The sequence below is a fragment of the Lontra canadensis genome, unplaced genomic scaffold (assembly GCF_010015895.1).
Source record: "Lontra canadensis isolate GAN:19392208 unplaced genomic scaffold, GSC_riverotter_1.0 scaffold68, whole genome shotgun sequence".
Classification (NCBI taxonomy): Eukaryota; Metazoa; Chordata; class Mammalia; order Carnivora; family Mustelidae; genus Lontra; species Lontra canadensis.
Genome location: NW_022631062.1, coordinates 2,600,266 through 2,624,588, shown reverse-complemented (window position 1 = coordinate 2,624,588; position 24,323 = coordinate 2,600,266). Strand labels below are relative to the sequence as shown.

At 45.2% G+C, this 24,323-nt stretch overlaps 1 protein-coding gene across 3 annotated transcripts in view; it reads left to right on the top strand.

Annotated features, from left to right (window-relative positions):
• The window catches only part of FRMPD4 (FERM and PDZ domain containing 4), an 847,457-nt gene that overhangs the window by 783,862 nt on the left and 39,272 nt on the right, over positions 1-24,323 (top strand). For all 3 annotated transcript variants that reach the window (XM_032880199.1, XM_032880201.1, XM_032880200.1), the window contains one exon: positions 17,683-17,728. In XM_032880199.1, coding sequence (XP_032736090.1) covers positions 17,683-17,728 — 46 coding nt within the window. The remainder of the gene's footprint in view (positions 1-17,682; positions 17,729-24,323) is intronic.

The window sequence follows — 24,323 nt, the reverse complement described above, 5'->3', positions numbered from 1 at the left end:
CATCCCTGAGTCACCTTCTCCCTGTGCCCCTGACATTTGCTTGCGCTGTGGGCCGAGTGAACCTTTAGAAAAATAAAGCTGATTGTCTATGTTGACTAACTGGAATTTAAACAACAAGTTTAAAAAAAAAAAAGCTAATTATATCAGTCCCCAGCTTAAAGAAGCCATCTCGTGGTCACTGTCATCTGAGATAAGGTACACGCTGCTTACATCAATTCAAGACGCGCTGTCATTAGACCCACACTCCTGCTCAGCCTTGTATCCTCTCTGTGCTCCCATATGGCAGAGCACGTTTCCAGCAGCCCCCGCATGTACCCTGTTCTCTCTGACCCTGTTTCTTTTGGACTTGTTATCCCAACTGCCTGAAATTTCCCTTTTTTTTTTTTTCCCTTGATCATCTGGTACACTCTTCCTCCATCCCTAAAGACCAGTTGAAGCATCTGTTTCTTTGTGAATGCCTCCCTGAGTGTAACCTTCCTCACATGTACCGGGGAATGAATTGACCCTTCCCCCTTCATGCCAGCATATGTTCCCATATACGCTCCTACATGGCACTTTTGTTATGGTTATATTTATCTGTGAGTCTGGACCGTGGGCTTCTTGAGGACCGGAAAACTGTTAAGTTCATCATATTCCTGTTGCCTAGCATGCTTCCAGGTATGTAAATGTTTACTGAATGAATGAATGAATATATGAATGAATTAGATCCAGATTTGGCTGGGTGGTTTTGGGAACCTTTATCCTTGCATCTGGCTTCCTTCTGTAAACATTAATGCATTTCTTCTAGATTCTAATAGTGGCAACAAGTGTTCCCCAGCTTTCCTTGTTGTATGACACCCACTAAAAACCCAAGTTGCACCCATACATTTAAATGTGCACCTGTAACTCCATTTGCTTTCCAACACACGTGATCATTTCTGCCACCTACTCCTCATTGAGTAATGATTCAGCTACTGAAGGGTGGTTCTCATCAGGACTCTTTGCCTCAACTGGGTCTTCCTCACCTGTTCCCAGGCTTCCTTTTCAGCCTTTTCTCTCTCAAGAGCGACTTACCCATCTTGTGTCCTAGTTATGCTTGGAGATGCACTATTCCCTAACTAGCTCCAAAGCATCCCTGCCTGTGGAACTGTTTTCACTGGGGTGTGTTGGCGACTCAGCCCATTAAGCATCCCGACTCTTGATTTTCCTCGGGTTGTGATCGCAGGGTCATGAGATCAAGCCCCACATCAGGTTCTTCGCTGAGAGTGGACCTTGCTTAAGATCCTTTCTTTGCCCCTCCACCCCTCGGCGTTATAGCTGCCAAACCCTTCCCTGCTAGGTGAAGCGCGCCCATCCAGCAGAACATGAGCCTCTCCACACCACAGTGTAGTCAACTATGAAATGGAGAACTCGATCCTTAATTGTCACTAGCATTGTGGAAATACAGAGAAATGCTATGGGAACAGGCTTTGGGGCCTATAAGATAAACACAACATGTATCTTTATTAGGCAGCTGTCCTGGGTAAAACTTCAGGATGCGGGTGCTCTGAATGTGGATAATGACTACCATGGACAGAGGCAAAGAATGCTACGAGGCGTGGCCCTCATGGGATTACTGGCTCCCCTTCTCAGGAGCAGCGCTGCCTTGGACAAGATGCTTAGCCTCTGGAGAGAGCCTGTTTTCTGGCGTGGGGGCAGAAATAATGAAAAATGTCTTGCAGAGTTATTTTAAAGGTAGGAGATGATGAGGGTCAGGCAGCTTAAGGCAGGCCTGGTGCAGTCGGCGTTGATAATGAACAGAAGCTGGCAGAGCTGTGATGTCTTGAACTCGGCTGCTTTGCAGTGTTGCCTGTCATCTCCTACATGGACCATACCAGCAGGGACACACATCCCAGGCAAGACGCAGTGTTATGGGACTGGGCGAGGCCTGAGAAAGTGTTTGTCACATCCAAGAAGCTAAGTCCCATCCTAGGAGGCTGCTGACCAGGACGAGTGTCAGGTTCCTGCTTTAGAAACCTACCTGGCCAATCAGCACCCTCCCAGGTTTCTTCAAGTCACAGGTGAGAACGAATCTCGAGCCTCCCATCACCTCCTGCAGGAATTCTCAGAACCTCAGGGATGGTGAGCTGAGATAGAAGCCCAAAGACCTGCCTGGTCGGGGAAGAGCGATTTTTATGTTGCAGTGAAATGAACATCTCTGTCACTGGGCTATACACTCTCCTCTGTATCTTCTAGAATGTTCTCCCTCTGGGCTCTGGAGAGAGGCATTAATGATCGTAAAAACAATCGTGGTTGAAATTACAACAACAAAGACATATGGGTCAGGGTCGTGTGCAATACCTCTCTCATACCTTATCCGTACTTAATCCTGCCACTCGTGACCCAGATTCTGCCCCAGGGGTGAGCCTGTGACTGGGTTTGTAGTGAGGACCTTCCTCCAGCAGGACAGCAAGAGTGGGTAAGCTTTGATAAATGAGGATTTTTTTTTTCAACATCTGGCACCTGGGTTCAAAGTATTTTCATCTTCAGAGCCTCTGTATCTTCATCTCTAAATGGAAAATAATAACGCTTAATTCCTAATGTACTTGAAGAGAATACATGGGAAATATTGGGTATGAGGTGCTTTGCACTGTCCCTAGCATGCAGTAGGTGTGAAATAAATGCTCACTTGTACTAGGTCTCAGAATGTTGCCAGTTGGCCCCACATAGATCCTGACCATCTCTCATTCCTATCTACACTGGAAACTTGTGTGCAGTAGCCTTTTCATAAAACCAGTCCACGCCATGTGACTCCAGGTAGCCAAGCAACCCGTTTCTCTCTTTCCCCAATTTGTTCCCTCTTTCCGTTAAGGAGAGTCCATCTTTCCTCCCATCTGCCCCTTCCGAGCTGTCTCTGAATGTTGAAAGGTTGCCATGGACAGCAGTAGATTTGAAGACAGATGCAGTAATCTGGGAAGACTTGGAGGGAGTGATTCTTGGAGAGTGGTCTGAGGAAAGAGGATAGGGTGTTATTTGTAGTTAGAGAAGACATTTCGGGCAGTTTTAGGTAAAAGACGTTGAACCAAGCAGATTGCCTAATGTTGGGAACTGGAAGAGTAAGCAGCACCATGGGAGAAAGCCGTGGACGTGGAGATTCCTTCCAGTTCCTGCATCTTCGGGATGAGAACACAAATGGCCAGAGGCATAAGGGGCTCGCTGAGGCCCACTGCCACCCAGCTAGGGCATCCCATGCTCAATGTCCAAGTTCTAGATGATTACATAGAATGGCAACCACTGGCGAGCAGGGATGACTTTGTGTTTGGGTCACTGATGTATCCATATAGCCCAGAAGAGTCTTTGATGCATAGTAGGGGCTTGTCAAACATTTATTCCATGAATTCCAGTGATTTTTAAAGTTGAAATGTTAAGTGGAGAGCTGCAAGGGATGTCCTCTCCTGGCAGGCAGAGATTAAGAATCCTACTTGAGATAAGATGCAGTTGGAAATCATAGTGTTTTGCAAAGGAAAGTGGTAAGATCAACATATTAGCTCAGGAAGATGGTTCAGATTGCTTCCAAATAGACCAGAGAGAAAGGAGACAGGAGGCATTCCACTTCTTGATAGAGAAGCGATTTTTTTCAAGTATGCTGATGAAGTGAATGAACCCGAAGGCCAAGCCATGTGTTGGCTGTCTGTAAGCCGGGTCTTATCATCTCACCTGACGGCGTCAAATACATCCGTGGAGTCCAAGATTAGAATTTAATTTCTCTCACTACAAATTGCAACATGCTGACTTCCAGCCCTGCCTTCCAGAATGTTCCATTTAAAACAAGAATTGCTTTTACTGGCCTTTGCATGCACCTGCCCTAGAGCCTAGAACATGGAGTGTCAGTGTCTGCCCTTGGGACTGGGCACTTATAGTCGCCTGTGGAAAACACTCCTAAAACATAGAAGCACAATCTTGGAAGTGAAGGCAATAGCCGTGTCAACAAGATGGAGGGGATCCTTTTAGCAAAATGACCATAAAATCTGTGATTTTACTTTACTTCTGGGCAGGGGTGGGGTAGGGGGATGGAATCCTGTAGACACTCTGTACCCTCCATAGCCGCATGCCTAAGTAGATGAAGTTTATTAATGCAAACGCAATGGCCAAGAAGTACTTCTCTCTATTACTTGCTTCTCTGAAATATATTTTCTCCCCTTCCTCCCTCAATCCCCATTCTCATCCACCCACTAGGATCTTTTTTTTTTTTTTTTTGGCAGTCTTCAAGGAAAAATAATGAAAAGAAAAAGAAATGGAATTTACATAATACCTTTCTGCCAAGATACTAAAAGCACTTCAACCATCTATAATTTGTCCTCCTCCCAACAATCCCCTGAACAGGCCTGTTATTATTATTACTGTTATTATTTCCATTTTGTGGGCACATCGCTCGCTGCTGAGACTTTTGGCCAACGACACCTCATTTCTTGAACAACGTTTGTCCCTCGGCTTATGTATAAAAAAGGCTTCTACTGCCACCTCCCATTTGCCATTGTGCCACGTATTCCATTACAGTCTCTGGCCTTCTGTTTAATTTTATCGTTTAAAAATATATTAAATCCCTGTATTGTGAGTGCACTGCAGGACTGGTGAACAGAAGGTGCTGTAAGCCCTGAAAGAGGGCAGAATCACACATAAAATTCCTCTGAACTAAGACAGAAAGGGAAAGCAACTGTCAGGGCAAATTGATTTGAATTGCATAACAATGTGATTTATTTTTTTAATTTTTTTTTTTTTTTTTTTTTTTAGAATCCACTCGGGATGCGAACTGTTCTTTCCAACAGTGTCAGCTTAGCAGATGACACTACCTGTCTCCTTCTGATCTCTCCCATTCTTTCAGGCTGAAAATTTGTATTGGCTTCCAATTTTTTAATGTTTCCAGCTCCCTGAATTTTGCTTGTCATTCTGTACGCTCCACGACAGCATTGCCTCCATGGGAATGACCCTGAAAATGGCATGAGCCACTTCCAAATGGTCTCTTTTAATGGTCCCAACCATCAGTCCCTTCCTTGGCCAGTGACCTAATTTATTTTTACCATGGAGAGATTTTATTCAGTAGACCAGATGTTGACTCTGACATTTTCCCCCTCTTTCTTCACCTCGTACTCATATTCAGCATTCCATCAAATTCTCATTCTTCTCTTTATAGAACATTGGCCCTACTGTTGGCTTAGGGGCCATATTGCTTCATAACAAATAACCACAAGGTCTCAGTGCCTTGTGACAACACACATTTTCTTTTTCATGACGGCAGTAATATCACATAGCGTTAAATTTGCCATTTTCACCACTTTGACTGGTACAACTCAGAGACATTAATTACACTCAGAGTGTTGTACAGCCATCACTGCTGACTGTTTCCAAATAATTGTGCATCACCCCAAACAGAAACTCCGTACCCATTCAGCAAAGCGTCTCCATCCCCCGTTCCTCCTAGTCCCCCAGTAAACTTTAATCTACCTTCTGGCTCTATGACTCAGCCTAGTCCAGAGATTTCATAGGCGGACTCTTACAATGTTTGTCCTTTTGTGTCTAGAAATAAGCATTTCTTTCTCATGCATCTGAAAACTGGTTGGGGTGGTTCTGCTGATCTTGGCCGAGCTCTCCCGGAAGCTGCAGGTAAGGGGCTGGTCCTCTACACAGGGACCTCATCCTCCTTGGGCCAGGGAGCTGGCTAGAGTACAGTCAGGAGTGGACAAGTGAGAACACCTAAGGCCTCCAAAAATGTGGGCTGTGGTCTGGTGTGCTTTCACTCCTTTCCCTCTTCCATTGGCCGCAGCAAGTCATGGCCAAACCCAAAGCCTCAGGTCAGGGAAGTAAATGTCACTGTGACCTTTCCGAGCCTCATTTTCTTATCGATAAAAATGGGATAATAGTTTTTCCGATCTTGTAGAGTGTTGTGACAATTACCACAATTCTCTACATTTGCCATGTGAAATAGCAAACAATATTATTGTTGTTCTTAAAATGTAAAGAGTAGAAAAGCAACCTAATCCACCAAAACTTTACTTTTTTTCAAATTATTTTTTAAAGATTTTATTTATTTATTTGACAGAGATCACAGGTAGGCAGAGAGAGGGGTAGGCAGGCTCCCTGCTGAGCAGAGAGCCCGATTCCGGGCTCGATCCCAGGACCCTGGGATCATGACCTGAGCTGAAGGCAGAGGCTTTAACCCACTGAGCCACCCAGGTGCCCTCCAATTATTTTTTAAAACCTTTTTGTTGAGCAGTGGAAGTTAAAGTTAGAAGAGGATGCTGGACAGCTTCATGGAAATTCAGAACGAGATTTAGAATTGCACACTAAGGCCAATTGGAATTTGATGAACCAATCACAATCTTTCTCTCCACTGGTTTTCTTATTTGCTTTTAGCAGTAGAACCCTTTCTTCAACAGACAACTAACCCACAATCCAATGGGTAAAGCCCTGGAGAGTCTCTGGTTGAAAATGTGCAACAGGGGACACCTAGGTGGCTCAGTTGCTTAAGCGTCTGCCTTTAGTTCAGATCATGATCCCTGGTCCTGGGATGGAGCCTGCTTCTCCCTCTCCCTCTGCCCTTTTCCCTGCTTATGTGATCCCTCTCTCTCAAATAAATGATAAAAACTCTTAAAAATTGGGGCGCCTGGGTGGCTCAGTGGGTTAAAGCCTCTGCCTTCAGCTCAGGTCATGATCCCAGGGTCCTGGGATCGAGCCCCACATCGGGCTCTCTGCTCAGCAGGGAGCCTGCATCCTCCTCTCTCTGCCTGCCTCTCTGCCTACTTGTGATCTCTGTCAAATAAATAAATAAAATCTTTTAAAAAAATCTCTTAAAATTAATTTTAATAAAGGAGAAAATGAACAGCATGTCCAAGACTCTTCCTACTGGCCTGTGTCCTTGTCTCAGAAGGGTTGCATGGAGCACAGCTGGAAATCTGTGGGCTTCCCAATAATTTTGATACAGTTTGTGGTATTTAGTTGGGATGAGTTGAATATTGTACACTCATACCTTTTTGCACCCCTCTCTAAGAGGACGGAGCTTTAACTGTGTATGAGTAAGTTTAAGATATTCTTGGAACTTCGTCAGACACCAAGAAGAGTAAAAGAACAAGGTCAAGGAAAGCTAGGAGAGTTCATCATATTAAAGAGGTATCCACGTCACAGGACCATGAAGGAATGGCATAGTCAAATAAAACACCGTCTTTACCTGAACAGCTGCATGCGCCATGACCTGTCAGCCCCACTCCTAGGTACATGCCAAACAGAACTGTGTACGCTCATTCACCAAAAGACATCTTTGAGAATAATAATTGCAGTCCCAGCTTACAGCTCCAGTTTGAAAACCACCCAAATGTCCATCAGTTAGTAAACCATCCTGTGGTGTTAGAAGTCAAGATAAGGAACGGAGTACCTGGGTGGTGCAGTCGGTTAAGTGTTGGGCTCTTGGTTTTAGGGTCAGGTTGTGTTCTCAAGGTCATGAGACAGAGCCTCGCAGCAGGCTCTGTGCTGGGCATGGAGCCTGTTTAAGATTCTCTCCCTCTCTCCCTCTGCCCCTTCCTGCTCTATCCTCTCTTTCTCTTAAAAAAAAAAAATACAAAGGAAGGGAGGGAGGGAGGAAGGAAGAACAGAAAGAGAGAAAGAATAGAAGAATGAACTCAGGGTAGTGATTATTCCCAAGGGTTATGTCTGATATAGCCCAAGGTCTCTGGGTCCAGGCACTACTGACAGTTTGGGCTGAAAATTCTTTGTCTTCTGAGACATGAGTGCCCTGTGGGACACTGAGCAGTGGCCCTATCCTCTACCTACTAGATGCCAGTAGTTTCCCCATTGTTGTGATAACCATAAATGTCTCCAGTCATTGCCAAATGCCCTCTGTGGGGCAGAATCACTCCCCATTGAGAACCATCGATGTATCTCAAATGCTGGGCACTGTGAGATACTCAGTAAATACCTATTAAAGAATTGAAGGAGGAGAGAGCTATTTAGTATCACACATGTGTGTGAAACAATAGAATTTTTATCTCAAGGGCTCCTGCTGTCCTTTACGAATCTTAAATCTAAGTACCGGTTTCATCCATTAGTTAAAGGTAAGTGGTTCAAAGGTGAAAGACAGCATTCATTCAGCTGAAAATAAATTAAATAGACAAAAAATTTAGGTCAGGCCAAAAACAAACATGACATGCAAATAAGACACTTTTGACAGCGGTTTCCACATTCTGAGCACCTAACCTGAAATTTCACTGCAACGGCTTAAAAAGTACAATAAAATAAAGTGCTTCAAATTAGCTGATTTCATTTAAATGTTAATTTTGATAATCACTGCATCATTTATGTGATTTTAACCTAATGACCTAATATTCTCCACAAAGAAAAGCCCAGCCTAAGCCTTAAATACATTCATTAAAATGTGAATTAGATTTTGCAAAGAACTGTGGTTTCTCCCTAGGTTTGTATTTATAGTCCTTGGCTGTATATAAGTATTTAATTCTAAACCTAAAATTACAATGTACTTTAATCCTTGCTCTGCAAAGTTCAAATATCTACCCAACAATGCGCCAGTGGTGCCCTCAAAACTCCTCTTTGTAGTGAAATACTTGTAGTCCACGACTCAGAATTTATTGGTTCTTTTTCCTCCACCCCGGTCTCCAAAGTGTGTAATTGTTGTACTTGTGTTCTACTCACTTCCAGCATTTAGAGCATCCTTGTCGCCATTTCCACCTCGGTGTATAGGACTGACATTTTGTATTTAAATGTGAGTCTGTGTCACGGTATTCTGGGGAGCCATTAAATTGGACACTGTCTTTTCTTTGAGAAGGGAGATGTGTTCTATTTCAAGATCATTTGACCCCTTTGATGACTGCCTTTTAAAAACATAGGTTTTCTTCTTTTTTTAAGATTTTTATTTATTTATTTATTGAGTGTGAGTGAGAAAGTGGGGAGGGGGCAGGGGTGGGAGGGAGCAGAGGGAGAGAATCCCAAGCTGACTCTGTATTGAGTGCAGAGGCCAATGTGGGGCTCTGTCTCACAACCCCTGAGGTCATGACCTGAGCTGAAACCGAGAGTCGGACACCTAACAGGCTGAGCCACCCAGGTGCCCCTAAAAACATAGTTTTCAAAGTCTTTATGGACAGATGACGGTCCAGTTTTCTATTGCTGCATAACAAATTTAAGGGCTTAATTAAGGGCTTAATAAAATAATAAGATAATTCCTTATCTGTCATGACTCTGCTGTGGACTCATCCACAGAATTCTAGCTGGTGTCTTTCACGTGGCTGCTGTTAAGGGCCAACCAGAGCTATAACCACATACAGGCTTGTTTGGGCTGGACATCCCAGGTGGCCTCTTCATTCCTGCATTGTTGCCTGGACCTGGGCAGCCGACACAGGTGCGGCTGGCCAAGCAGGTCCCCCCCCCCCCACGGTGCTTCTCCACATGGCCAGCCTTCTCCCAACACGGTGCTCTCAGGGTTCTTGGCCTTCTCACGTGGTGGCTGGCTGCTCAGTGAGTGTTCTAAGATAGCCATGGAATGGGTCTCTGCAAGGCTTCCTCCGATTCTTCTAACCAAGGCCTGGGAGTCATGCAGTGTCCCTTCCACACTATTTCTGTTTGTCAAAAGTAAGTCATGGAAGTAGCCCAGATTCAAGGGGAGGAGACTACACAAGGTCTGGACACCAAAAGCTGTGGTTCATTGAGGTCCATCTCTGGGGCCTCTGTAGCTCAGATGGGAAAAGATGAAGAGTTCAATTGTGTTTATAGTCCTTGGCTGTGTATAAGAATTTAATTCTAAACCTAAAATTCTTTTAGTCTTTTAGTTTTTTCGGTTTTTCAGTCTTTAACCTCCTGCTTAATAAGGATCTTGTCTTAAATTCTCTTCATTTTCCCCATTGGCCACCAACCTGGTGGGTTTTTTTTGCTCAACAGTATAACCCCTATCTCAAGGGTAAAATGGTCCTGGGATAGACACTGTGGAATTAGTAGCAGCCAAGCCGGTGCTCCCGGACAAGTGAATTCTTTGATCCTTCTCTTCTGTCTTTGCTGCCCTGATGACTATGGTGGCTTCATTAAGTACGTTTTCTTTGCCAGACTCCCCTGACCGTAACTGAGAAATGACAAATAATCCCATTCTTTGCAGTTATCGAAGTAAAGACGCGGTTCAGCAACAATGCGTAGAGCGTTAATGTTTCCTGATGTCTGTGACAGATCACACTTAGCCTTAATGTGTTGATCTGGTTTGAATGCTTAGTCATTTGCTAGCTGTTTCCATTCTCTTCCAGCTGCAGTACATGTTAGGAATTGATACAATGGATCATTAGTGTCTCTCTCCAGAGTGTTGGAAAGGTCAACTAGATGAAGCATTAAACCGCCAATCTAAGTAGTCCTGTGGCAACTTTTCTAAAAGTGAAGGGCAGCATTATTTCCTTCAGCTTTGCCAGCAATTGACCAGGTGCACCATGTTATGGCTGGTTCTCAGATCATAAAAATCTTAATGTTCTTTTCACATCTCCGGGTTTAGATAGAGAGAAGAAATAGAAAGGAAGCCACTGGGATACCAACATCCTAGGATTGCAGAAAGGCTCTTCTGAGTGAAGAGTCGCTGGAGAAACGCTGTTATAATCATTTCTGATTTCCTTCATCAGCGGCTGTCCACCAGCAGAGAGTTTAAGGGCCGAGGTGCACACATGAGCTTGCAGAAAAAAGTGTTTTGCTAATCTCGCCAAAGAACGCTGAAGTGCAAGAAGAAAGAATCTGATGTGTGTGTGCATTTACCTTAGAAGTGAGAGTTCCAATGCCCTTTCTCTGTGCCTCAGCACCTTTCCTTGCAATTAAAAATACTGCACATCAGTCCCTCGCATCATGTTAAAATGTCACGTTACAGTTTACCAAATCATTTCATATGTAGCCTTAAATTTCCTCTTTATTTTGCCTTCCCGTAGCCAAAACTGTCAGCCTTCATGGATTGATTCTTTACTTCATTTTTGAAGTCTAAAACTTTATAGTGAGTTAACTTGTTTGGACTGTTTTTTTGTTTTTGTTTTTGTTTTTTTTTTGCAGGACTCTTGAATTTTGACAAAGTATCTTGCTACATATTTTAGTTATTTGGGCTTGGTTTTGTTTCATTTTCCCCATCTCTGAGGAAATCTCAGTGTTCTTCAGAGCTCTGTTACATCGGTCTCAATTTCTGAGTTGATCAAGGGATCTATTTCTTTGGTGCAGAAGGAAATATACAATAGGGCATGCCAACATTACTACATATGGCGACAGTAAATTCGTGTAAATAGGAAATGAGAAAGGCAGTTGAGGAAAGGTGCCAAGCTATGCTGCTCTTAAAAAAAAAGACCACATCAGCTTTAGCTGCATTGTTGGAAAAGATTTTAACGCTGAAAGCCTCATTAGAATCCTAGCTCTGCCTCAGGTCACTTTGCTTGCTGTAGCAGAAATCCCAGCCAGTGAAATTTACAAATGGGATGTGTTGCCAAAGCGTCACCTGCGACCACTGATGCCAGATGTCCCAGATGTGTTTCAAGGAACCCCATCAAAAACGGATAAGACACTTTTGTGGAAGAATCAAAGGCAAATTTGATAGGAGCAGTTAAGGGGAGGGCAGACTCTATTTTCCACCACAGGTCAGCGCTGTGATTCAGGGATTTAAATGATGTTTTTAACAAACTCAACTATTTCAAAACTATCGGTACTGCCCTTTGAAACTATTCTTTAAAAGTGGAAGATTCACTTGGAATTTATTATGAAATAATACTTCTCTACACATGCCCCTAACTGTATTTTTTTAACATTCCTAGCTGTTTCAGACCTCCATAAAAGGAAGTTACCTGCTTTACTGGAATGTGGCATCTTCCATTCTCCATTCTAATCTTTCTATTGAAGCGATTTTAAAATGGCTTAGATTTCCCCAACCCCCAGCCAGGATCTTGGGGTTAGGAATTCTAAAAGATCTAAAACATTATGAAGTTAATTGTCTGGCAGGTTATAATGAAATAATTATAGGTGAGAAAAACAGAAGAAAAGCACATTTCCAGTCTGGATGACAAATAACATACTGTAATATTTTATTTCAATTTAAATAACTTCATCTTTCTTTAATCGGTAAAGTTAAAATCAAACTAGGTTGTGTTTCAGGCACTTTACAGAGAGTTACTGCAAGCACAAAGACTTCTTAAGATTTTATTTATTTGCAAGAGAGTGAGAAAGAGCACAAGGTCGGTGGATAGAGAGAGTGGGAGAAGTAGGCTCCCTGCCGTGCAGGGAGCCCAATGCAGGACTTGATCCCAGGACTCAGGGATCATGACCTGAGCTGAACACAGATGCTTAACCAAGTAGCTACCCAGGCACTCCAGGCACAAAAACTTTAAATGCCATCAAGGTAATAGACATATTTTGAAAAATGTTTCCCATTTTTTAAATTAACTGAGTGTACTGAACAATGCTTTTTTGCTGATGTTTCTTACCATGAAAAAAAAAAATCTCATGTGAGATGAATTCATGGGCAGAGACCACTTTCGGATACTTAGAGTTACTTGGTTATGAATCTTTCTGTTAGTGCAGCGGACAGAATCCAACATGGGCCCAATAATCCTCGCTCTGGATATGCATAGTTTTGTGCATTCCACTCTCTTTTAGTATGGGTGGGATCTTTGATGTGCTTCTCACCAATAGAATACAGCAAAGGTGATGGGATGTCACTTCTGTGATTATATTATACAACATTATAACTTTCATCTTGCCAGCAAACTCTCCTTTGCTGGTTTTGCTGAAGCAAGTTACCATGTCGGAGGGGCCCACGTGGCAAGGAACGAAGGGTGACCTCTAGCCAACTGCAAGCAAGGAACAGAGGTCCTTGGTCCAATATCTCAAAAAAGAATTTAATCCTGCCCCAAACCACAAAGAGTGTGCTTGGAAGTGGGCCTTCCCAATTGAGATTTCGGATGAGACCTCAGCTCTGGGCATCACTTTGATGACAGTGTCGCGAGAAAAAAAAATTTTTTTTCAAGATTTTATTTATTTATTTATTTGAGAAAATAAGAGTGAGCAAATGGGAGCGGGGAAGCAGGGGTGAGGGAGAAGCAGACTTCCCATTGTGCAGGGAGCCCGTTGCAGGGCTTGATCCCAGAACCCTGAGATCCTGACCTGAGCCAAAGGCAGATGCTTAACCAACTGAGCCACCCAGCCAGCCACCAAAGATGTGCACAACCTAATCCCTAGAGCCTGTGACTGTACCTGTGATTCCATTAAGAACGGGGTGATTGTCCTGGATTATCCAGGTGGACCCATTGTCATCAGAAGGGTCTTTATAACTGAAAGAAGTCAAGAGAGTCAGAGAGAAACTGGAAGGCGCTATGCTGCTGGTTTTGAAGATGGAAGAAGGGGCCATGAGTCAAGGAATACAGGAAGGCTCTAGAAGCTAGAAAATTTCCCAGAATGAGTGCAACCCAGCTGACACCTTGACTTTAGCCCAGTGAGGCCCATTTCAGACTTTGGGCCTCCATTATAAGATAATAAATTTGTGTTGTTTTAAGCCACTAAGTTTGTGGTTATTTATCACAGCAGCGATACGGAGCTAATCCCATTTCTGTGGTTATTTGCTTAGCGTCTGAGATGCTTAACGAGTTGCATCTCCAGGTATTTGTCTGCTCCTAACAGATGCACCAGAGCTGGGAATATCTGCTTCCCTTTCCAGAAGTAAACAAATGAATATGGGGCCACCGGGCATCGCTCTGGAGGAAATTAGCATTTTTCCCATAGCCTTGTGTGCCCATCCCGCCTCCTGCCTGCCCCAGCGCCTCCTGTCCCTCACTGTTGTGTTTTCCTTTGTATTGTTTTTTCCTTAGAGCTCTGAGCCCTCAGTCAAGGATTGTTTGGACTCAAAGAACACTATCTACTCAAGTCAGTTGGAGGAAGGAGAAGTTGGAGAGGAGTGTAGCCAATGAGTCTCAGAGTGGAATCTTCCAGCAACTGTGGTTCTTCCTCCCCACTGCCCATTCACAACAGCTCGCCAGAGCCCGCTCTTCCTTAGCCCCCCACAAAGCCTCAGGCAGGTCCCATCCTTGTCTCAAGCAGGTTTAAGGAAATTCTCCAGTGTCTTGTACACTCATAATCACAACAGCTTGTAATTGGTAGTTGAAACATTCAGTTGTCACATAAGAATCGAGACTCCCAGATCTACAAACACCTTCCTTGCCCCTGTTTTGCACCTGGGATGCCTGCAGTGGGCTAAGGGGCATTCCTTAACCTTCTTCTCTAGCTTTGGCTCCTTCCATATGGGAATGGGACCAGGACAGTGAAGTAAAAAGCAGGAGAGTCCTCACTTGATTGGCACCAATGTCATCTGGCATTGGTGTCCTCTTATCTATGGAGGATAATGCACAGTCACTTTTGGGCTCCTGGGTGGCTCAGTCAGTTAAGCAGCTGCCTTGGGCTCAAGTGATGAACTCCAGGTCCCCGGATCGAGCCCTGTGTCAGGCTCCCTGCTCAGTGGGCAGTCTGCCTCTCCCTCTGCCCCTCCCCCTGCTCATGCTCACGGTCTCTCTCAGATAAATAGGACCTTAAAAACACACACACACACACACACACACACACACACACAACGTTGACTCTTTCTCTTGTGGACATGTTTGTGGATTCCTGGAAGACTTCTCTGTTGTGTGGCTCCAACCGCAGCACCTAGAGTCAGAGAGAACCCAGAGGCTGGCTCTGTCCGTGCACCTCTGCCCCTGTCCAGGCACTGTCAGTCCTATAGAGGCTCAGATGCACCAGACGCCTTTATTCAGTGACCCCAGGGTACCATTTCTACTGTGTCTTCCACATACTGGCCCCAGGAATTGCATCCTGTAGACCTGCCTCAGTGGAAGGGTAGGGATTTTGAAAACATCTCTATTCTTAGGGGTTATGTTGCTTCCACCAAACTCTCCCAGTTGCCTTTTGTTGTTGGTTTTAATTAAGTAATGAGTCCGACTCCCAGACGCATACAGTGTTACAGGCCCTAAGCCCTGGCTTTCAGTACCTCCTTCAAAGATCTGCGGCACCTTTGGTGCGCAAAGGTGAGCCATGTCTTTTGACACAAGGCCTCGGCTGGCTCTCCCTCAGCCGTGGTGGCCTCCTGTAACTCATGAGCCCAGAGGGCGCCTTGTGACTGCTGCTGCTGCTGTTTCACCCCTGACAGGACTGTGTGAGGAACCCTACGGGACCCAAAGTGCTATGGAGTTCATTATTCATGTCTGACAGGGGATAATTAAGTACTTGTAGATGAAAGGACACAGAAATGAAAGGCCGTTCCCAGAGCTGATAATAGTTCGATTGAGATTTTCCTATCAATTGTTTTCTTTCTAATAAGACAGTGGGAGCCAGAACTGCACAGTCCTCCCCTGTCACCTCCCCTCTTGCCCAGCCATTACTGACCCTCCTGTTGGGAGTCTTGGGTGCCTTAGTTCCAATCCTGCAGAGAGGAAATCTGATTGGCTCTCTCCAACCTCTGGGTCCAATCAGCTGTGCCCCGAGCACGGATCCCTGGGCCCAGCGACGGCTCCCGAGGGCCCTGGGGGCGGGCCTTGGGCAGGGCACGCCCACTACCGTGGTGGCCATGTGCACAAAGGCTTCGGTCAACTGGATCCTTTCTCTCATCTGCTGGGCATTCCTTGGTCCCTTCGAACAAGAGGAACTCGAGTGAGAGCTGAGAAGCAATATTTGTGTTGCCTTCTGAGTGTTCCTGTCACGCAGACACCTGTATGGAAACAGTGGGGGCTGGGCGATGGGGTTAGGTCCCCTGCCTTGGGACGGCCCCAAAAGAGCTGGGCAGCATGTCCTCCGCTGTCTTGGTGAGCAAATGAGGGATTACTTCAAAAAGCTCCATGAGCCACCTCCCCTTCAGCAGTTCGCGAGTTTGCTAACATACGTCTACCCCACATTTCTTCATCCTCTTCCAAATTGCGAGTTCTTTATGAAACCATACGTGCAGACAGTGGACTTCATCAAACTCGTCCGTTCAGGCTAGAAAGCATCATCAGAGACCCACGGAAGGCCCCTCTCCTCTGATGTTGCTTATTTATTTCACTCCTGCCCTCTCTCTCTCGCCCGACAGAGATCCCTTCGAACGCGTTTAGTGTGTCCTTTAGTGTGTGCGTGTGTTTTGCCCTTTTGCCAACGGTATTCTGTTGCGCACCGGGTCCGGTTTCTTGCCCTGCGTTTGAAGCGCCATCGCCGGAGTTACCAAGCGCAGCTAAGCTCCTGCCTCTTCTCGCCCCGTCCTTGGATGCTGGCCATCCACGCACGTCCGCGGCCACTCTCCTGCGGCTGGAGCCCTAACTGCTCTCTAGCCTTTCACCTCCCCACCCCGGCAACATCCCCAACTCCCCCAGCCCTTAAAGTCCAGCGGCAGAATTTCTTTGGGACCTAAACCAGAGTGGAAAGGCTGAGGTCATAGTGCATGTAACACTGAGGTTTTGAGGTTTGCCACTGTGCTGTGGGCGTGCCGTGGCTCTGTTTCTCCATCTAATGGCGATCCTGGCTGCCGTACGTGGTGCTGGAGCTTTCCACCCACCCTTGTCAACTGGGAACTCGTGGGAGCCCACGGGCGGAGCGGCGGGTCCTCCAGCTTTACCGTCATCTGAAATGTTCTGATACTTCTTCGAGTTTCTTGACTTCTATCCCTCCCTTCTCTGCTGAGTTTTGCTCTCCTCCCCCACTGCACTCCCCACTTCCCAGCCCCCACCCAGCGCTGCTGTGGCCAGTGGCCCGAACTAGCTTGGCGGGGAGGGTTCCCACCACAGCGCAAAGATTGCTAGAAATACATCTGCCGTGGCTTCTTCCAGGGAACAGCCTTGCCACGGATTCCCTTTACTTTATTCACGTGGACAGTAAATCACAAAAGTAGGTCGTTCATTAAAACCTGAAGTAAGAAGTCTGCATCTCCTCCACAAAGTGGCAACAGACCTTCCTTGTACTCCGGATAGAAAGGGAAGGAAGGAAAACTGTTACACCCACAGCATGATTTTCCCTGAGGAGTTGAGTTATTTATCAGGATGGGGTTATTTGGGGGAAATTAAATAAACCATGATATTGCCTTGTTCTGCTTTCTGCTACAAGGTATCCCCTATCAGGAACACTGTTTCCCAGCGAGCGCCGGTCTGAAATAGCTCGCACCCCAACATCCTGAGCATTGTCACCGTGGACCCAGGGGGCCTCGTGGCGCGGGGAAGTGATGTTTGCGGGGTGCTGTTTGCACATAAGAAACCCACACTGACACTTCGCTTTTGTGCTGCTGACCCTGAGCAGATAACGATGTTACGAATTTTTAAAAAATCAATTTCCTTTCTAGAAAATTAAAATCAAAGGGGGAGAATCAGTGTGAGGGTAGCGGGAAGTACAGAAACTGATGGAGTCCAGAGTCCAGGCTTCTGCAACAGTCCTTCCCTGGGCGAGTGTTATTTCAAAGCCCTGCTGTTTGGCATCGCAGATGATAACACCCAACATAAACCGCATGGGAAGCTTTCAATCAGGCTGTTTGTTACACTGGGTGAACACTTGATTTTGGTTTTCTCTGAGGCCTGAAAGCCCATTTTTGAGCTTTTTGATTTACTCCGCCTGAGAGCCCCAGAAATGTTCGCCAACACATCACACGTTGCATTTCAAAAGAACGCTGTCATAGAGAGCCTGGCCTCTGCGCATTTCATAAATATGTTTGTTTTTCTTCTCTTTCAGAAGCTGCAAAGAATCGATACTCCTCACTGTCATTCAGCCTTACCCTGTAAGTGTCCTGTGAGTAAAAGTGTCGCTGTAAGATCCCAGGATTCCAGTCTCCCCCTCCTCCCAGTCTGGGGAAACCGTGACAATGAATTAACAGCAGAGAAAAACAACATGCACTCACAATATGAGTTCAGAAATCTTCATTATTTGTGTTTTACGCACCATGGTAGCAAAACCATTCGCAGCGAGAAAGGAAAGTAACGCCTTTTCTATATATCTTGAAAACCAGCTCTCAGTCTATGGCACTCACATCTGGAAATCACACAAGACTCAAGACTTTCTTATGGTTTCTAGCTTGAGAATCACAAATGGAATGGGAATGTTTAATTGTAGGGTGTTCTAGCATAATTCTTTTCCATATTCCTTTCTAATTATTTTGGTAGATATTTCAGGGAGGCCCCCCACACACACACACACACTTAAAGGTGGCTATTAGAGGAGACGCGGCTGTCAGAATTAGATTTCAGCAGCCTTGGTCAGGACGGTGGGGAGTACTGCCTTGGGTTGCCATGATTTTTTTTTTTTTTAACAACTCTATCACGGTATAATTTGTATATCCTAAAATCTACCCATTTCAAGCATACAAGTCAATGCTCTGTATGAAATTTACTGAGGTATGCAGCCATCACCACCATCTGGTTCCAGAACACTTCTTCAGCCCATCGAGATCCCTCATTCCCATTTACAGTGAATTCCCCCTTCCCACCCTCAATCCCAGGCAACAACTGGTTGTCCATTTCTATAGATTTGCTGTCGCTTGTGAAGTACGTACATTGGGAGTTGAGCTCAAAAATACCAAGGCAAAGTCCTTCAGATTTTTCCCCAAGCGTTTACCATCAGTACCTTGCATGGCCTTCGCAGGGATTCGTAGAGATTCCCAACTGTTTACGCTTCTATTTTCTTCCCTGTGGAGTTGGAGGCTCTGCTAAGGGTCATTCTCCGTCTCCTGACCAAACTCTTCCTCTCCCCTGTCCCAGCATCTTCCTTGTAAGCACTGCAGCCTAAGCATTTCAGGCAGGGAAAAAAAAAATGTGTTCCAGATTGTGATACGATGACAAATAGAACTAAGCAAGACAACAAACTGTGCCATCCGGGACATTGCTACTTATAATAAAAACTTAGTTTACTACGGACTGTTGCTCGTGGTCCCTCTGTGTGCCACAACTGCACACGCATGTCTGGATTTGAAAACCAAGGAGACAACGGGATGTAAGAGAACTGAGATTTGAGATCTAGTTCCCGGCAATAGAACAGGTCAGTCCCGCACCTGCTCAGACTTGCGAATCTGTCTCGCATCTCACACTGACTCACATCCAAGGGCTTCTCTGCTCTGCCATCTCATGATTCCATGCTTCCTTCCAGAGAAAGAACAGCTACACGGTTTCTGTTAACCAGAGTGTCATTCACACTCACTTCAAATCTATCCATGTTTCCTCATTCTTTGCAGGGGACAAATAGGTTGAGTGAAGCCAGCAGAAATGCCTACAAAAACCGAGTGGTTGGCCAACTGTAAATTCCTAATGGAACTTCAAGTTCACCTTGTGTCTCCTGGCTTCCCTCTTCTCACTTTTTAACCTGTTAGACATGAGAGATCAGAACCATTGTATTCCAAACCAGGTTATTTTTGCAATGTGAGGTAATGTTTTACCCCAGGCAGTAGACTTGGAGAAAGAACAAGGAGTTTGGCATTTAAGTTAAGGGTTGTGTCTTGTGGCTTTGCTTCTGGTTTCGAGAGCGCGTGACTGGTTATTCATATGAATCCTCATTATTACCAGTGATTCATGGAACTTCCTATAATAGATCATCTGGAACTTTCCAGGAGTTCAGGTGGCTGTTGCTCTTGTACTATAATGAAAGTCAACATTTGACCACAACATTCAGGAGCGAGTGTTTTGTGTTCTTCTGACCAATAGCCACGCCTCTGCGCCTCGCAGCACTTTCTCCCTGCTCGGTCACAGGGTGGCATCCTCGTTTGACTTCCCTGGATTAGCCCTCCTTCCTGAAAAGCCCACCACATATCCCACCCCAATACTTCCTCGGCCTAGCCAAACCCTTCTTGCTGACCATTTCTCTCGGCAGCCAGGATCGGTGTCCTGAAACAGATGAACCCCCAGGCCGAAAGAAGGTGTATAAATTCTGCTTTTATTGCAGATAGTAAAAATTAGCATTTTAATTTATTCTGTAACCTGCCGGCCAGCATTTGTTATGTTGTATTTCTTCTGCCTAGTAAGGCCCAGTCAAGACAGAGAGCTGGTGTTCGCCCCTTCTTACATCACTCCACACGGTCCCGGGGCTCCCCCACAGTGAGCCCCGCTGTGGAAATTCCTGAGGCTTTTGAGAAGTCATTCTTCACAGGCTTCTGCCTTGTTTTTGAAGTGTTATAGATGGCTCTCCCCTTCCGCCATGTTTCCTTTATTTCTTAGAGAAAAATTGTGGAAGTATAGAAGGAAACACACGAGAGCAAAAAAATATATGTCAGCACATCTTTTCCTCAGAGACAAGCAGTGTAAACAATCGGCCTGGTTCCTTCCAGTCATGTGATAGATGCCTTGTCGCTAGTGGAGATCTTGGACATAGAGTTTATTCTGCTCCTTTCACTTAGTCTGTCATAAACATGGTTTCATACCATCGAGAATTCTTTATCAGCCTCGTATGCATGGCTGGAAAGCATTACGTTGAACCAAGATTTATTTAGCCAACACCCTCTTATTAAGCCTCTCATACTGACCTCAGTGGTCTTCCCTTCTGATTCTGCATGCAACACCTCTGTGTAGAAGTCTTCATGTGTATCTAGTGAGAAGTTCCCCCCTTCCATTATGATGACATTCTCAAGAAGAAATTTCTGGGTCTCTTGTGAATTTTATTCCGTCTTTTGTACCATCTTCTTTCCTTGCACTCTTACTGTTTTTTATTCCAGGGCTTTCTTGATAGCTCCTTCCTCCTTTCCTTTGACTCCACCTCCCACATTCCCAAATCTGGAACTTCCAGAGCTTCCTAGTCTAATGGGGCTTGAGATACAGACTGTTGAAAGTCTTCGGTTCCCTCCCATTACACAGTGCTGGCTCCGTGGCACTTGGGATGAGTCACTGTCCATTCTGTGGGCTGGTGCTATCATGATTTTCATTCACTCGGCTTTTTTCTGGACCCAGGAGCTGAGGGACCTGCTTTCCTGCTTCTCCTTCCTACCCAACTTTTACTACATTCCACACACCTGAGAGAGGCTACCTGTCTCCTTGTGGGAGCCTCCATGTGTTAGATGGTCCCAGAATCCAGACCAGTTCCTCCTGCCGTGTGTCATGCCAAGCATGCCAGCCCAGTTTCGGGCTTGTAGGATGCTTCATTGGGTCACTCTTCCTTCCTCCTGCTCATCCGTGCGTGTTTCCTGGGAGCGCCTCCCATTCAGCTTCCTGCTTGTCAGTCCTTGTCTTAGGTGATGCTCTGGGGGAACTCCACGCTAAGTGACCCGGTGATAACTGTGGGCTAACTCAGACTTCACCACATGCTTACTCCATGTCTACCTTCCACGTACAGAGTACTGTAGACATACAGGAGTTGCAAACTTAAGACCTTATGCTTTACTTTCAGAAATTTTATCTTATTTAGGTAATTTTTTTCCAAACGATGTTCTAGTGACTTCTGAGCCTCTAAAAGCCCCAAGAGCATGGCACACATCTACTCTGGACACCTTAGCAACAGCAGATTTGGAAAGAGGGGCAGATGTTGATTAGAGCCCTTCTAATCTTAAATTAATTAACAGCAGGGGAAGCTGATTATTTTAAATGGTAATCACTCATCATTTCCACTACAGGATAGGAAGTGCTTGTGATCAGCACCTTCGGGCCTGCAGGTTGCTCAGAATTAACTCGTCGGGTTCTGAGGGGTGTATGTTGTATGTTTTTTGAGCTGCAAACGGAGATCAGAGTGTAAACCGCAGTCGTGATGGGATTGCGTACCCCGCATGCCACACGTAACTCCAGCCAGTGGAATAAGCCATTATTTTGTTGACTCTAATTCAGTAACCTTCAGACTTGAGGAGCTTATGTTTTTATTATCCAAAAGTATTTTTTTTTTAAAGATTTTATTTATTTATTTGTCAGAGTGAGCACAGGCAGACAGAGCGGCAGGCAGAGGGAGACGGAGAAGCAGGCTCCCGCTGAGCAAGGAGCCCGATGTGGAACTCGATCCCAGGATGCTGGGATCATGCATGACCTGAGCCGAAGGCAGCGGCTTAACCAACTGAGCCACCCAGGCGTCCCCAAAAGTAATTTTTGAAACATACGTCAATTACATAAAATAGTCGCAAATCCAGAATAAGAAAAATGCCCTGGCCTGAATTTTCGGCCTTTCATCCCAAGTCTGTTGGCTTCAAAATACACATAGAATAGTATTTACTTAACTCCCTTAGCTGTCTAGTTCCTGGCTGGTTCTCCTCTTTCATCAGGTTTGTGGTTAGGGCAGGGCAGATAAATCTGGGGAGGAGACAAGAGGGTAAAGGGAGAAGCAGGCTCCCCGCGGAGCAGGGAGCCAGATGCGGGGCTCAATCCCAGGACCCTGGGATCACGACCTGAGCCGAAGGCAGATGCTGAGCCGCCGACTGAACCACCCAAGCGTCCTTGTGAAGTGCTTTTTTTTTTTTTTAAGATTTTATTTATTTATTTGACAGAGATCACAAGTGGCAGAGAGGCAGGCAGAGAGAGGGGAAAGCAGGCTCCCCACTGAGCAGGGACCCCCCCCCCCTGACGTGGGGCTCGATCCCAGGATCCCAATATCATGACCTGAGCTGAAGGCAGAGGCTTAACCCACTGAGCCACCGAGGCGCCCCCTGTGGAGTGCTTTTTTATTGAGGCAATGAGTGACATAGATCGTTTCAGGAAAACGTGGCAAAGTGTTATATTAAAAGATTCAGATGCACAGGAAAATCAACCTCTGTATCTGGCATGTTGAGCACACGTGAGAGCCTTCATGAATAAAGGATGCTAGAGCCCAAGGCGGCAGTGGTTGGTGGGGGAGGGGGGCATCAAAGCTCAAGCCCCTTATCTAATTAGTAGTTTCTGTTCTCGGTAGCTTTTTGACAGCCCACTCCCTTTGTGCGAAACCCATTGTGCCAGTGTAAGTATCGCCTGCCGAAAATCATTAAGAGAAAATAATGTTTTCCCTTCAGCTAAAAAGTGGCATATCGAAAGCAAAAGAACTCACTACTGTACGATTTGTTCGTTAATCATTACCAAATTCAGCCTATAATTACAGCGATACCGAGAACACCACCATCCCATCCCTTAAGCTCTATAGTAGGACTTTTTTTTTTTCAGTTTATTTTATTTTATTTTATTTTATTTTATTTTATTTTATTTTATTTTATTTTTAGTAATCTCTACACTCAACATGGGGCTCAGAACTCCCAACCCAGAGATCAAGCACAAGCCCCACAGACTGAGCCGGCGAGGCGCCCCTGGAGTGGGGCTTTTAAAAGTCATGTTGAACGTGATCAACATGTTGTTCTTTAGAGCTTTGAGTTCTTGGTTTTGTTTTCTTTTGTTGCGTTCTAAGAGGTCAGCCTTCTCTGCAAACGTCTTGCATAAATAGGGAAATTAAAGCTCTGGTGGCCAAACCATCCATTCATCCATCCAGTCCCCTAAGACACGGGTGAGCGCAGAGGGTGGGATGGGTGTGGAGGGAAACTTAAGATAACAGGATTTTTTCCAGTATTCAAGCAAAACTCCTCCCTGGAACAGGCACACACAGAGCCAACAGCAATTTTATCTTTTTACAGGAAGATGCACATAACATAAATCTACCATTTTCACTATTTTAAAGCGTTCAAATCGGGGACATTAAGTGTGTCCACCATCGTGTTCAACAGTCGCTGCTGTCTTGTTCCAGAACCTTTTCATGACCCCAAAAGGAAATCAACCCCCACAGATGTTAGTCACTCCCCATTCTCCTCGCCTGCCCCGGGTAACCACTATTCTACCTTCCGTCTATATGGATTTGCCTCTTCCAGACTGTTCATGGAAACGGAGTCAAATGCTACAATACATGGCCTTTTGTGTCTGGTTTCTTTCACTCAACATAATGTCCCTGAGGCTTATCCATGTTGTAGCACGAACCGGAACATCATTCCATTTTATGGCTGACTAATATTCCATTGTATGGATTTGTCATTTCATTTCTCCATTTTATCATATTGTTTTAATTGATCTCAAGTACACTTGCATTTGACAAAGATGGGAACCTTTTTCATTTTTACTCAAAATTCAAAGTATGGGACCCCCTAATTGGCTTTTGTGCCCTGAGATTAATACAGTGCACAGAAAGTCGAGCCTCTATGTTTGTTCTAGAGTCAATTACTAGGATTCTTTCCACAACAGCCTGAACCTCTTAGGACCACATACCACGAAAACGATTAGGTTGGACAATTTGCAATTTGCAGTGCTTGACAATTTTAATCTATCAAGTAGCAATTTCATGATTCAAACTAAAACTTTACCTGTTTTTTAGATTCAGTAGAGAATGTGGTCCTTTTTAAAATAAACAAATGGTGCCTGCAACATAGTGGACACCTCCTCAATGTGAGTTCCCTTCTCAGGCTTCATTAA